General features: G+C 52.2%; 1 protein-coding gene across 3 annotated transcripts in view; it reads left to right on the top strand.

The window, feature by feature from the left end:
• Positions 1-15754, top strand: part of TMOD4 (tropomodulin 4) — a 62921-nt gene that overhangs the window by 35020 nt on the left and 12147 nt on the right. For all 3 annotated transcript variants that reach the window (XM_063946954.1, XM_063946955.1, XM_063946956.1), the window contains exons 5-6: positions 6439-6528; positions 8334-8464. In XM_063946954.1, coding sequence (XP_063803024.1) covers positions 6439-6528; positions 8334-8464 — 221 coding nt within the window. The remainder of the gene's footprint in view (positions 1-6438; positions 6529-8333; positions 8465-15754) is intronic.

The raw sequence follows: 15754 nt of genomic DNA, 5'->3' as shown, positions 1-15754 counted from the left end.
GGAAATACAGGGTGTAGGAGGAGTAGTGTGGGAAATACAGGGTGTAGGAGTAGTGTGGGAAATACAGGGTGTAGGAGGAGTCGTGTGGGAAATACAGGGTGTAGGAGGAGTAGTGTGGGGAATACAGGGTGTAGGAGGAGCAGTGTGGGAAATACATGGTGTAGGAGGAGTATTGTGGGAAATACAGGGTGTAGGAGGAGTATTGTGGGAAATACAGGGTGTAGGAGGAGTAGTGTAGGAGGAGCAGTGTGGGAAATACAGGGTGTAGGAGGAGTAGTGTGGGGAATACAGGGTGTAGGAGGAGTATTGAGGGAAATACAGGGTGTAGGAGGAGTAGTGTGGAAAATACAGGGTGTAGGAGGAGTAGTGTGGGAAATACAGGGTGTAGACGGAGGAGTGTGGGAAATACAGGGTGTAGGAGGAGTAGTGTGGGAAATACAGGGTGTAGGAGGAGCAGTGTGGGAAATACAGGGTGTAGGAGGCTGTAGTGTGGAAAATACAGGGTGTAGGAGTATTATTGTGGGAAATACAGGGTGTAGGAGGAGTAGTGTGGGAAATACAGGGTGTAGGAGGAGCAGTGTGGGAAATACAGGGTGTAGGAGGAGTAGTGTGGGAAATACAGGGTGTAGGAGGAGTAGTGTGGGAAATACAGGGTGTAGGAGGAGCAGTGTGGGAAATACAGGGCGTAGGAGGAGCAGTGTGGGAAATACAGGGCGTAGGAGGAGCAGTGTGGGAAATACAGGGCGTAGGAGGAGTAGTGTGGGAAATACAGGGTGTAGGAGGAGCAGTGTGGGAAATACAGGGTGTAGGAGGAGCAGTGTGGGAAATACAGGGTGTAGGAGGAGCAGTGTGGGAAATACAGGGTGTAGGAGGAGCAGTGTGGGAAATACAGGGTGTAGGAGGAGGAGTGTGGGAAATACAGGGTGTAGGAGGAGTAGTGTGGGGAATACAGGGTGTAGGAGGAGTAGTGTGGGGAATACAGGGTGTAGGAGGAGCAGTGTGGGAAATACAGGGTGTAGGAGGAGCAGTGTGGGAAATACAGGGTGTAGGAGGAGTAGTGTGGGAAATACAGGGTGTAGGAGGAGTAGTGTGGGAAATACAGGGTGTAGGAGGAGTAGTGTGGGAAATACAGGGTGTAGGAGGAGTAGTGTGGGAATACAGGGTGTAGGAGGAGCAGTGTGGGAAATACAGGGTGTAGGAGGAGCAGTGTGGGAAATACAGGGTGTAGGAGGAGTAGTGTGGGAAATACAGGGTGTAGGAGTAGTGTGGGAAATACAGGGTGTAGGAGGAGCAGTGTGGGAAATACAGGGTGTAGGAGGAGTAGTGTGGGAAATACAGGGTGTAGGAGGAGCAGTGTGGGAAATACAGGGTGTAGGAGGAGTAGTGTGGGAAATACAGGGTGTAGGAGGAGCAGTGTGGGAAATACAGGGTGTAGGAGGAGTAGTGTGGGAAATACAGGGTGTAGGAGGAGCAGTGTGGGAAATACAGGGCGTAGGAGGAGCAGTGTGGGAAATACAGGGCGTAGGAGGAGCAGTGTGGGAAATACAGGGCGTAGGAGGAGTAGTGTGGGAAATACAGGGTGTAGGAGGAGCAGTGTGGGAAATACAGGGTGTAGGAGGAGCAGTGTGGGAAATACAGGGTGTAGGAGGAGCAGTGTGGGAAATACAGGGTGTAGGAGGAGCAGTGTGGGAAATACAGGGTGTAGGAGGAGTAGTGTGGGAAATACAGGGTGTAGGAGGAGTAGTGTGGGAAATACAGGGTGTAGGAGGAGTAGTGTGGGAAATACAGGGTGTAGGAGGAGTAGTGTGGGAATACAGGGTGTAGGAGGAGCAGTGTGGGAAATACAGGGTGTAGGAGGAGCAGTGTGGGAAATACAGGGTGTAGGAGGAGTAGTGTGGGAAATACAGGGTGTAGGAGTAGTGTGGGAAATACAGGGTGTAGGAGGAGCAGTGTGGGAAATACAGGGTGTAGGAGGAGTAGTGTGGGAAATACAGGGTGTAGGAGTATTATTGTGGGAAATACAGGGTGTAGGAGGAGTAGTGTGGGAAATACAGGGTGTAGGAGGAGTAGTGTGGGAAATACAGGGTGTAGGAGTAGTGTGGGAAATACAGGGTGTAGGAGGAGTCGTGTGGGAAATACAGGGTGTAGGAGGAGTAGTGTGGGGAATACAGGGTGTAGGAGGAGCAGTGTGGGAAATACATGGTGTAGGAGGAGTATTGTGGGAAATACAGGGTGTAGGAGGAGTATTGTGGGAAATACAGGGTGTAGGAGGAGTAGTGTAGGAGGAGCAGTGTGGGAAATACAGGGTGTAGGAGGAGTAGTGTGGGGAATACAGGGTGTAGGAGGAGTATTGAGGGAAATACAGGGTGTAGGAGGAGTAGTGTGGAAAATACAGGGTGTAGGAGGAGTAGTGTGGGAAATACAGGGTGTAGACGGAGGAGTGTGGGAAATACAGGGTGTAGGAGGAGTAGTGTGGGAAATACAGGGTGTAGGAGGAGTAGTGTGGGAAATACAGGGTGTAGGAGGAGTAGTGTGGGAAATACAGGGTGTAGGAGGAGCAGTGTGGGAAATACAGGGTGTAGGAGGCTGTAGTGTGGAAAATACAGGGTGTAGGAGTATTATTGTGGGAAATACAGGGTGTAGGAGGAGTAGTGTGGGAAATACAGGGTGTAGGAGGAGCAGTGTGGGAAATACAGGGTGTAGGAGGAGTAGTGTGGGAAATACAGGGTGTAGGAGGAGTAGTGTGGGAAATACAGGGTGTAGGAGGAGCAGTGTGGGAAATACAGGGCGTAGGAGGAGCAGTGTGGGAAATACAGGGCGTAGGAGGAGCAGTGTGGGAAATACAGGGCGTAGGAGGAGTAGTGTGGGAAATACAGGGTGTAGGAGGAGCAGTGTGGGAAATACAGGGTGTAGGAGGAGCAGTGTGGGAAATACAGGGTGTAGGAGGAGCAGTGTGGGAAATACAGGGTGTAGGAGGAGCAGTGTGGGAAATACAGGGTGTAGGAGGAGGAGTGTGGGAAATACAGGGTGTAGGAGGAGTAGTGTGGGGAATACAGGGTGTAGGAGGAGTAGTGTGGGGAATACAGGGTGTAGGAGGAGCAGTGTGGGAAATACAGGGTGTAGGAGGAGCAGTGTGGGAAATACAGGGTGTAGGAGGAGTAGTGTGGGAAATACAGGGTGTAGGAGGAGTAGTGTGGGAAATACAGGGTGTAGGAGGAGTAGTGTGGGAAATACAGGGTGTAGGAGGAGTAGTGTGGGAAATACAGGGTGTAGGAGGAGTAGTGTGGGAAATACAGGGTGTAGGAGGAGTAGTGTGGGAAATACAGGGTGTAGGAGGAGCAGTGTGGGAAATACAGGGTGTAGGAGGAGTAGTGGGAAATACAGGGTGTAGGAGGAGTAGTGTGGGAAATACAGGGTGTAGGAGGAGTAGTGTGGGAAATACAGGGTGTAGGAGGAGTAGTGTGGGAAATACAGGGTGTAGGAGGAGCAGTGTGGGAAATACAGGGCGTAGGAGGAGCAGTGTGGGAAATACAGGGCGTAGGAGGAGCAGTGTGGGAAATACAGGGTGTAGGAGGAGTAGTGTGGGAAATACAGGGTGTAGGAGGAGCAGTGTGGGAAATACAGGGTGTAGGAGGAGCAGTGTGGGAAATACAGGGTGTAGGAGGAGGAGTGTAGGAAGTACAGGGTGTAGGAGGAGCAGTGTGGGAAATACAGGGTGTAGGAGGAGTAGTGTGGGGAATACAGGGTGTAGGAGGAGTAGTGTGGGGAATACAGGGTGTAGGAGGAGTAGTGTGGGAAATACAGGGTGTAGGAGGAGTAGTGTGGGGAATACAGGGTGTAGGAGGAGTAGTGTGGGGAATACAGGGTGTAGGAGGAGCAGTGTGGGAAATACAGGGTGTAGGAGGAGCAGTGTGGGGAATACAGGGTGTAGGAGGAGTATTGAGGGAAATACAGGGTGTAGGAGGAGTAGTGTGGAAAATACAGGGTGTAGGAGGAGTAGTGTGGGAAATACAGGGTGTAGACGGAGGAGTGTGGGAAATACAGGGTGTAGGAGGAGTAGTGTGGGAAATACAGGGTGTAGGAGGAGCAGTGTGGGAAATACAGGGTGTAGGAGGAGTAGTGTGGGAAATACAGGGTGTAGGAGGAGCAGTGTGGGAAATACAGGGTGTAGGAGGCTGTAGTGTGGAAAATACAGGGTGTAGGAGTATTATTGTGGGAAATACAGGGTGTAGGAGGAGTAGTGTGGGAAATACAGGGTGTAGGAGGAGCAGTGTGGGAAATACAGGGTGTAGGAGGAGTAGTGTGGGAAATACAGGGTGTAGGAGGAGTAGTGTGGGAAATACAGGGTGTAGGAGGAGCAGTGTGGGAAATACAGGGCGTAGGAGGAGCAGTGTGGGAAATACAGGGCGTAGGAGGAGCAGTGTGGGAAATACAGGGCGTAGGAGGAGTAGTGTGGGAAATACAGGGTGTAGGAGGAGCAGTGTGGGAAATACAGGGTGTAGGAGGAGCAGTGTGGGAAATACAGGGTGTAGGAGGAGCAGTGTGGGAAATACAGGGTGTAGGAGGAGCAGTGTGGGAAATACAGGGTGTAGGAGGAGGAGTGTGGGAAATACAGGGTGTAGGAGGAGTAGTGTGGGGAATACAGGGTGTAGGAGGAGTAGTGTGGGGAATACAGGGTGTAGGAGGAGCAGTGTGGGAAATACAGGGTGTAGGAGGAGCAGTGTGGGAAATACAGGGTGTAGGAGGAGTAGTGTGGGAAATACAGGGTGTAGGAGGAGTAGTGTGGGAAATACAGGGTGTAGGAGGAGTAGTGTGGGAAATACAGGGTGTAGGAGGAGTAGTGTGGGAATACAGGGTGTAGGAGGAGCAGTGTGGGAAATACAGGGTGTAGGAGGAGCAGTGTGGGAAATACAGGGTGTAGGAGGAGTAGTGTGGGAAATACAGGGTGTAGGAGTAGTGTGGGAAATACAGGGTGTAGGAGGAGCAGTGTGGGAAATACAGGGTGTAGGAGGAGTAGTGTGGGAAATACAGGGTGTAGGAGTATTATTGTGGGAAATACAGGGTGTAGGAGGAGTAGTGTGGGAAATACAGGGTGTAGGAGGAGTAGTGTGGGAAATACAGGGTGTAGGAGTAGTGTGGGAAATACAGGGTGTGGGAGGAGTAGTGTGGGAAATACAGGGTGTAGGAGGAGTAGTGTGGGAAATACAGGGTGTAGGAGGAGCAGTGTGGGAAATACAGGGTGTAGCAGGAGTAGTGTGGGAAATACAGGGTGTGGGAGGAGTAGTGTGGGAAATACAGGGTGTGGGAGGAGTAGTGTGGGAAATACAGGGTGTAGGAGGAGTAGTGTGGGAAATACAGGGTGTAGGAGTAGTGTGGGAAATACAGGGTGTAGGAGGAGTAGTGTGGGAAATACAGGGTGTGGGAGGAGTAGTGTGGGAAATACAGGGTGTAGGAGGAGTAGTGTGGGAAATACAGGGTGTAGGAGGAGTAGTGTGGGGAATACAGGGTGTAGGAGGAGCAGTGTGGGAAATACAGGGTGTGGGAGGAGTATAGTGGGAAATACAGGGTGTAGGAGGAGTAGTGTGGGAAATACAGGGTGTAGGAGGAGTATTGTGGAAAATACAGGGTGTAGGAGGAGTAGTGTGGGAAATACAGGGTGTAGGAGGAGTAGTGTGGGGAATACAGGGTGTAGGAGGAGCAGTGTGGGGAATACAGGGTGTAGGAGGAGTATTGTGGGAAATACAGGGTGTAGGAGGAGCAGTGTGGGAAATACAGGGTGTAGGAGGAGTAGTGTGGGAAATACAGGGTGTAGGAGGAGTAGTGTGGGAAATACAGCGTGTAGGAGGAGTATTGTGGGAAATACAGGGTGTAGGAGGAGTAGTGTGGGAAATACAGGGTGTAGGAGGAGTAGTGTGGGAAATACAGGGTGTAGGAGAAGTAGTAGGTGGAGTAGTGTGGGGAATACAGGGTGTAGGAGGAGTAGTGTGGGGAATACAGAGTGTAGGAGGAGTAGTGTGGGAAATACAGGGTGTAGGAGGAGTAGTGTGGGAAATACAGGGTGTAGGAGGAGTAGTGTGGGAAATACAGGGTGTGGGGGAGGAGTATTGTGGGAAATACAGGGTGTAGGAGGAGTAGTGTGGGGAATACAGGGTGTAGGAGGAGTAGTGTGGGAAATACAGGGTGTAGGAGGAGTAGTGTGGGAAATACAGGGTGTAGGAGGAGTAGTGTGGGAAATACAGGGTGTAGGAGGAGTAGTGTGGGGAATACAGGGTGTAGGAGGAGTAGTGTGGGAAATACAGGGTGTGGGGGAGGAGTATTGTGGGAAATACAGGGTGTAGGAGGAGTAGTGTGGGAAATACAGTGCATCGGAGGAGTAGTGTCAGCTGTTTGTGCGTAGCAGTACGTGATGTCATGGCGCCATGTGTTCTTATATTTCAGCCATCTTGGGGATGTACACGCTGATGAGTAATAAGCAGTACTATGACGCCATTACCACTGGAATCATCACTAACAAGGAAGGAATCAACAGTAAGTATAGAGCCAGTCTCTGAGGGTATTGATTTCATGACTTGTTTTATTCTGAAGAGCCTCTCGCTCACACGGACTCTGTAATGCACATGTATACTGTGTATACTGCATTATGTGATCATGTGTAATACTGAGACACAGATCTTTGTATTTCAGAGATTATTCTCCGTACCACAGTGTGCATACTGTATATCCCCTTATAGGTGTAGTACAGGAATACGTGTAGGGAAATATCCTGTACATATACATCGTCTCAGTACCGCAGTGTATGTATATATCTCCCTATAGGTGCAGTACAGTCTCTATAACAGGGATACGTGTAGGGGAATATCCTGTACATATACAGTACCGCAGTGTGTGTATATATCTCCCTATAGGTGCAGTACAGTCTCTATAACAGGGATACGTGTAGGGGAATATCCTGTACATATACAGTACCGCAGTGTGTGTATATATCTCCCTATAGGTGCAGTACAGTCTCTATAACAGGGATACGTGTAGGGGAATATCCTGTACATATACAGTACCGCAGTGTTTGTATATATATATCTCCCTATAGGTGTAGTACAGTCTCTATAACAGGGCTATGTGTAGGGGAATATTCTGAATATATACAGTACCGCAGTGTGTATATATCTCCCTATAGGTGCAGTACAGTCTCTATAACAGGGATATGTGTAGGGGAATATCCTGTACATATACAGTACTGCAGTGTTTGTATATATATATCTCCCTATAGGTGTAGTACAGTCTCTATAACAGGGATACATGTAGGGGAATATCCTGTACATATACAGTACCGCAGTGTGTGTGTATCTCCCTATAGGTGTAGTACAGTCTCTATAACAGGGATACGTGTAGGGGAATATCCTGTACATATACAGTACCGCAGTGTTTGTATATATATATATCTCCCTATAGGTGTAGTACAGTCTCTATAACAGGGCTATGTGTAGGGGAATATCCTGAACATATACAGTACCGCAGTGTGTGTATATCTCCCTATAGGTGTAGTACAGTCTCTATAACAGGGATACATGTAGGGGAATATCCTGTACATATACAGTACCGCAGTGTGTGTATATATCTCCCTATAGGTGCAGTACAGTCTCTATAACAGGGATATGTGTAGGGGAATATCCTGTACATATACAGTACCGCAGTGTGTGTATATCTCCCTATAGGTGTAGTACAGTCTCTATAACAGGGATACGTGTAGGGGAATATCCTGTACATATACAGTACCGCAGTGTGTGTATATATCTCCCTATAGGTGCAGTACAGTCTCTATAACAGGGATATGTGTAGGGGAATATCCTGTACATATACAGTACCGCAGTGTGTGTATATCTCCCTATAGGTGTAGTACAGTCTCTATAACAGGGCTATGTGTAGGGGAATATCCTGTACATATACAGTACCGCAGTGTGTGTATATCTCCCTATAGGTGTAGTACAGTCTCTATAACAGGGCTATGTGTAGGGGAATATCCTGTACATATACAGTACCGCAGTGTGTGTATGTATCTCCCTATAGGTGTAGTATAGTCTTTATAACAGGGATACATGTAGGGGAATATTCTGAATATATACAGTACCGCAGTGTGTGTATATACCTCCCTATAGGTGTAGTATAGTCTCTATAACAGGGATACGTGTAGGGGAATATCCTGTACATATACAGTACCGCAGTGTGTGTATGTATCTCCCTATAGGTGTAGTACAGTCTCTATAACAGGGATACGTGTAGGGGAATATCCTGTACATATACAGTACCACAGTGTGTGTATATATATCTCCCTATAGGTGTAGTACAGCCAGACAAATACAAACCGGTTCCCGATGAGCCACCAAATCCAACCAATGTGGAAGAAACATTGCAGAAAATCAAGAGCAACGCAGGAGATCTGGATGAAGTTAATCTGAACAATATGAAGGTGAGTGTGAGTGAAGGGAGAGGCTACACTCGGTGGGCACTGTATTAGGTTCCCCTTTCTAGTACTGGGCAGTGCCCCCTGTGCTGCCTGAAGTCTCTGTGACATGGATACAACAAGGGGTTGGGAACATCCTCAGATATGCAGGCCCATGGTGACTTGATGGCATCACACCGCTGCTGCAGATATGGTGGCTGCACATTCAGGCTGTGAGTCTCCTGTCCCCCTAGAGGTGCTGCTCCGTACTTAGATCCAGTGACTGTGGCGGCCATTGGGTCACACTGACCTGCGGCGGCCATTGGGTCACACTGACCTGTGGCAGCCATTGGGTCACACTGACCTGTGGCGGCCATTGGGTCACACAGACCTGCGGCGGCCATTGGATCACACTGACCTGCGGCGGCCATTGGGTCACACTAACCTGCGGTGGCCATTGGGTCACACTGACCTGCGGCGGCCATTAGGTCACACTGACCTGCGGCGGCCATTGGGTCACACTGACCTACGGCGGCCATTGGGTCACACTGACCTACGGCGGCCATTGAGTCACACTGACCTGTGGCGGCCATTGGGTCACACTGACCTGCGGCGGCCATTGGGTCACACTGACCTGCGGCGGCCATTGAGGAATACTGACCTGCAGCGGCCATTGGGTCACACTGACCTGCGGCGGCCATTGAGGAATACTGACCTGTGGCGGCCATTAGGAAACACTGACCTCATTGCCAGGTTTGTGGAACCATCTTGAAATTGGCGTGTGCTGTGTGACATGGGGGCACATATATTAAACGAGTGTAGTAGTGGACAAGTGTAGAGGTTGCCCATAGCAACCAATAATCTTGTACCTATAATTTTATGGAATGCGCTTGATAAATACCAGCTAGAAACTGTTGGTTACTATGGGCAACACTTGTCCATTTCATTACTCTTTACAAGATTTGATACATCTCCCCCACAGAGGTGTAGCTAGGTGCCATGGTGCCCGGAGCAAGGGCATGTTTCGGCACCCCCTCCCCTGTACTGAATTGGGGGGCATGTAACATTTGAAAAGAAAAAATATTGAAAAATCCGAAATTGGTGACTGGGCCGGTTCTAGACCTTGTGGCTCTCAGGGTGAACATTTCCTTTGGGCGCCCGTCATTTTTAAAACAGGGACAGTGCACGCCAAGGGATCGCAACAAAAAATATAGGGGAGGTTATGCCACAGTAGAGCTGCTTTTACATGTTACTCTGCAGCTAGGGCAGAGCATGGTGTTGCAGCATCAATGTAGAGGAAGGTGCTGTAGCAACTGGGGCAGAAAGGGGTGCTGCAGCAGTGGGGGCAGAGAGAGGTGCTGCAGCACCTGGGCAGAAATAGGTACTACAGTAGCTGGGACAGAGAGAGATGCTGCAGTAGCTGGGACAGAGAGAGATGCTGCAGTAGCTGGGACAGAGAGAGATGCTGCAGTAGCTGGGACAGAGAGAGATGCTGCAGTAGCTGGGACAGAGAGAGATGCTGCAGTAGCTGGGACAGAGAGAGATGCTGCAGTAGCTGGGACAGAGAGAGATGCTGCAGTAGCTGGGACAGAGAGAGGTGCTGCAGTAGCTGGGACAGAGAGAGATGCTGCAGTAGCTGGGACAGAGAGAGAGGCTGCAGTAGCTGGGACAGAGAGAGGTGCTGCAGTAGCTGGGACAGAGAGAGATGCTGCAGTAGCTGGGACAGAGAGAGAGATGCTGCAGTAGCTGGGACAGAGAGAGATGCTGCAGTAGCTGGGACAGAGAGAGATGCTGCAGTAGCTGGGACAGAGAGAGATGCTGCAGTAGCTGGGACAGAGAGAGATGCTGCAGTAGCTGGGACAGAGAGAGATGCTGCAGTAGCTGCGACAGAGAGATGCTGCAGTAGCTGGGACAGAGAGAGGTGCTGCAGTAGCTGGGACAGAGAGAGATGCTGCAGTAGCTGGGACAGAGAGAGGTGCTGCAGTAGCTGGGACAGAGAGAGATGCTGCAGTAGCTGGGACAGAGAGAGATGCTGCAGTAGCTGGGACAGAGAGAGATGCTGCAGTAGCTGGGACAGAGAGAGGTGCTGCAGTAGCTGGGACAGAGAGAGATGCTGCAGTAGCTGGGACAGAGAGAGGTGCTGCAGTAGCTGGGACAGAGAGAGATGCTGCAGTAGCTGGGACAGAGAGAGAGGCTGCAGTAGCTGGGACAGAGAGAGATGCTGCAGTAGCTGGGACAGAGAGAGATGCTGCAGTAGCTGCGACAGAGAGAGATGCTGCAGTAGCTGGGACAGAGAGAGATGCTGCAGTAGCTGGGACAGAGAGAGATGCTGCAGTAGCTGGGACAGAGAGAGATGCTGCAGTAGCTGGGACAGAGAGAGGTGCTGCAGTAGCTGGGACAGAGAGAGATGCTGCAGTAGCTGGGACAGAGAGAGGTGCTGCAGTAGCTGGGACAGAGAGAGATGCTGCAGTAGCTGGGACAGAGAGAGATGCTGCAGTAGCTGGGACAGAGAGAGGTGCTGCAGCAGCTGGGACAGAGAGAGATGCTGCAGTAGCTGGGACAGAGAGAGATGCTGCAGTAGCTGGGACAGAGAGAGGTGCTGCAGTAGCTGGGACAGAGAGAGATGCTGCAGTAGCTGGGACAGAGAGAGATGCTGCAGTAGCTGGGACAGAGAGAGATGCTGCAGTAGCTGGGACAGAGAGAGGTGCTGCAGTAGCTGGGACAGAGAGAGATGCTGCAGTAGCTGGGACAGAGAGAGATGCTGCAGTAGCTGGGACAGAGAGAGATGCTGCAGTAGCTGGGACAGAGAGAGGTGCTGCAGTAGCTGGGACAGAGAGAGAGGCTGCAGTAGCTGGGACAGAGAGAGGTGCTGCAGTAGCTGGGACAGAGAGAGATGCTGCAGTAGCTGGGACAGAGAGAGAGGCTGCAGTAGCTGGGACAGAGAGAGATGCTGCAGTAGCTGGGACAGAGAGAGATGCTGCAGTAGCTGGGACAGAGAGAGGTGCTGCAGTAGCTGGGACAGAGAGAGGTGCTGCAGTAGCTGGGACAGAGAGAGGTGCTGCAGTAGCTGGGACAGAGAGAGAGGCTGCAGTAGCTGGGACAGAGAGAGATGCTGCAGTAGCTGGGACAGAGAGAGATGCTGCAGTAGCTGGGACAGAGAGAGGTGCTGCAGTAGCTGGGACAGAGAGAGATGCTGCAGTAGCTGGGACAGAGAGAGATGCTGCAGTAGCTGGGACAGAGAGAGATGCTGCAGTAGCTGGGACAGAGAGAGAGGCTGCAGTAGCTGGGACAGAGAGAGATGCTGCAGTAGCTGGGACAGAGAGAGATGCTGCAGTAGCTGGGACAGAGAGAGAGGCTGCAGTAGCTGGGACAGAGAGAGAGGCTGCAGTAGCTGGGACAGAGAGAGATGCTGCAGTAGCTGGGACAGAGAGAGATGCTGCAGTAGCTGGGACAGAGAGAGATGCTGCAGTAGCTGGGACAGAGAGAGGCTGCAGTAGCTGGGACAGAGAGAGGTGCTGCAGTAGCTGGGACAGAGAGAGATGCTGCAGTAGCTGGGACAGAGAGAGATGCTGCAGTAGCTGGGACAGAGAGAGAGGCTGCAGTAGCTGGGACAGAGAGAGAGGCTGCAGTAGCTGGGACAGAGAGAGAGGCTGCAGTAGCTGGGACAGAGAGAGATGCTGCAGTAGCTGGGACAGAGAGAGATGCTGCAGTAGCTGGGACAGAGAGAGAGGTGCTGCAGTAGCTGGGACAGAGAGAGATGCTGCAGTAGCTGCGACAGAGAGATGCTGCAGTAGCTGGGACAGAGAGAGATGCTGCAGTAGCTGGGACAGAGAGAGGTGCTGCAGTAGCTGGGACAGAGAGAGATGCTGCAGTAGCTGGGACAGAGAGAGGTGCTGCAGTAGCTGGGACAGAGAGAGATGCTGCAGTAGCTGGGACAGAGAGAGAGGCTGCAGTAGCTGGGACAGAGAGAGATGCTGCAGTAGCTGGGACAGAGAGAGATGCTGCAGTAGCTGGGACAGAGAGAGATGCTGCAGTAGCTGGGACAGAGAGAGGTGCTGCAGTAGCTGGGACAGAGAGAGATGCTGCAGTAGCTGGGACAGAGAGAGGTGCTGCAGTAGCTGGGACAGAGAGAGAGGCTGCAGTAGCTGGGACAGAGAGAGATGCTGCAGTAGCTGGGACAGAGAGAGTGCTGCAGTAGCTGGGACAGAGAGAGGTGCTGCAGTAGCTGGGACAGAGAGAGATGCTGCAGTAGCTGGGACAGAGAGAGATGCTGCAGTAGCTGGGACAGAGAGAGATGCTGCAGTAGCTGGGACAGAGAGAGATGCTGCAGTAGCTGGGACAGAGAGAGAGGCTGCAGTAGCTGGGACAGAGAGAGAGGCTGCAGTAGCTGGGACAGAGAGAGATGCTGCAGTAGCTGGGACAGAGAGAGATGCTGCAGTAGCTGGGACAGAGAGAGAGATGCTGCAGTAGCTGGGACAGAGAGAGAGATGCTGCAGTAGCTGGGACAGAGAGAGATGCTGCAGTAGCTGGGACAGAGAGAGATGCTGCAGTAGCTGGGACAGAGAGAGATGCTGCAGTAGCTGGGACAGAGAGAGATGCTGCAGTAGCTGGGACAGAGAGAGATGCTGCAGTAGCTGGGACAGAGAGAGAGATGCTGCAGTAGCTGGGACAGAGAGAGAGATGCTGCAGTAGCTGGGACAGAGAGAGATGCTGCAGTAGCTGGGACAGAGAGAGATGCTGCAGTAGCTGGGACAGAGAGAGATGCTGCAGTAGCTGGGACAGAGAGAGATGCTGCAGTAGCTGGGACAGAGAGAGATGCTGCAGTAGCTGGGACAGAGAGAGATGCTGCAGTAGCTGGGACAGAGAGAGATGCTGCAGTAGCTGGGACAGAGAGAGAGGCTGCAGTAGCTGGGACAGAGAGAGGTGCTGCAGTAGCTGGGACAGAGAGAGATGCTGCAGTAGCTGGGACAGAGAGAGATGCTGCAGTAGCTGGGACAGAGAGAGGTGCTGCAGTAGCTGGGACAGAGAGAGATGCTGCAGTAGCTGGGACAGAGAGAGATGCTGCAGTAGCTGGGACAGAGAGAGGTGCTGCAGTAGCTGGGACAGAGAGAGGCTGCAGTAGCTGGGACAGAGAGAGATGCTGCAGTAGCTGGGACAGAGAGAGATGCTGCAGTAGCTGGGACAGAGAGAGAGGCTGCAGTAGCTGGGACAGAGAGAGATGCTGCAGTAGCTGGGACAGAGAGAGATGCTGCAGTAGCTGGGACAGAGAGAGGTGCTGCAGTAGCTGGGACAGAGAGAGGTGCTGCAGTAGCTGGGACAGAGAGAGATGCTGCAGTAGCTGGGACAGAGAGAGGCTGCAGTAGCTGGGACAGAGAGAGATGCTGCAGTAGCTGGGACAGAGAGAGATGCTGCAGTAGCTGGGACAGAGAGAGATGCTGCAGTAGCTGCGACAGAGAGAGATGCTGCAGTAGCTGGGACAGAGAGAGGTGCTGCAGTAGCTGGGACAGAGAGAGATGCTGCAGTAGCTGGACAGAGAGAGATGCTGCAGTAGCTGGGACAGAGAGAGATGCTGCAGTAGCTGGACAGAGAGAGGCTGCAGTAGCTGGGACAGAGAGAGATGCTGCAGTAGCTGGGACAGAGAGAGGCTGCAGTAGCTGGGACAGAGAGAGATGCTGCAGTAGCTGGGACAGAGAGAGATGCTGCAGTAGCTGGGACAGAGAGAGATGCTGCAGTAGCTGGGACAGAGAGAGATGCTGCAGTAGCTGGGACAGAGAGAGATGCTGCAGTAGCTGGGACAGAGAGAGATGCTGCAGTAGCTGGGACAGAGAGAGAGCTGCAGTAGCTGGGACAGAGAGAGATGCTGCAGTAGCTGCGACAGAGAGAGATGCTGCAGTAGCTGGACAGAGAGAGAGGCTGCAGTAGCTGGGACAGAGAGAGATGCTGCAGTAGCTGGGACAGAGAGAGATGCTGCAGTAGCTGGGACAGAGAGAGAGCTGCAGTAGCTGGGACAGAGAGAGATGCTGCAGTAGCTGGGACAGAGAGAGATGCTGCAGTAGCTGGGACAGAGAGAGAGGCTGCAGTAGCTGGGACAGAGAGAGATGCTGCAGTAGCTGGACAGAGAGAGATGCTGCAGTAGCTGGGACAGAGAGAGTGCTGCAGTAGCTGGGACAGAGAGAGATGCTGCAGTAGCTGCGACAGAGAGAGATGCTGCAGTAGCTGGGACAGAGAGAGGTGCTGCAGTAGCTGGGACAGAGAGAGATGCTGCAGTAGCTGGGACAGAGAGAGAGGCTGCAGTAACTGGGACAGAGAGAGGTGCTGCAGTAGCTGGGACAGAGAGAGATGCTGCAGTAGCTGGGACAGAGAGAGATGCTGCAGTAGCTGGGACAGAGAGAGATGCTGCAGTAGCTGGGACAGAGAGATGCTGCAGTAGCTGGGACAGAGAGAGAGGCTGCAGTAGCTGGGACAGAGAGATGCTGCAGTAGCTGGGACAGAGAGAGGTGCTGCAGTAGCTGGGACAGAGAGAGATGCTGCAGTAGCTGGGACAGAGAGAGATGCTGCAGTAGCTGGGACAGAGAGAGATGCTGCAGTAGCTGGGACAGAGAGAGATGCTGCAGTAGCTGGGACAGAGAGAGATGCTGCAGTAGCTGGGACAGAGAGAGATGCTGCAGTAGCTGGGACAGAGAGAGATGCTGCAGTAGCTGGGACAGAGAGAGGTGCTGCAGTAGCTGGGACAGAGAGAGATGCTGCAGTAGCTGGACAGAGAGAGATGCTGCAGTAGCTGGGACAGAGAGAGGTGCTGCAGTAGCTGGGACAGAGAGAGGTGCTGCAGTAGCTGGGACAGAGAGAGATGCTGCAGTAGCTGGGACAGAGAGAGATGCTGCAGTAGCTGGGACAGAGAGAGATGCTGCAGTAGCTGGGACAGAGAGAGATGCTGCAGTAGCTGGGACAGAGAGAGAGATGCTGCAGTAGCTGGGACAGAGAGAGAGATGCTGCAGTAGCTGGGACAGAGAGAGATGCTGCAGTAGCTGGGACAGAGAGAGATGCTGCAGTAGCTGGGACAGAGAGAGATGCTGCAGTAGCTGGGACAGAGAGAGATGCTGCAGTAGCTGGGACAGAGAGAGATGCTGCAGTAGCTGGGACAGAGAGAGATGCTGCAGTAGCTGGGACAGAGAGAGATGCTGCAGTAGCTGGGACAGAGAGAGATGCTGCAGTAGCTGGACAGAGAGAGATGCTGCAGTAGCTGGGACAGAGAGAGATGCTGCAGTAGCTGGGACAGAGAGAGATGCTGCAGTAGCTGGGACAGAGAGAGAGGCTGCA

Source organism: Pseudophryne corroboree, chromosome 12 (assembly GCF_028390025.1).
Source record: "Pseudophryne corroboree isolate aPseCor3 chromosome 12, aPseCor3.hap2, whole genome shotgun sequence".
NCBI lineage: Eukaryota > Metazoa > Chordata > Amphibia > Anura > Myobatrachidae > Pseudophryne > Pseudophryne corroboree.
The sequence above is the reverse complement of the archived record's forward strand: the minus strand, read 5'-3'. Positions and strand labels throughout refer to the sequence as shown.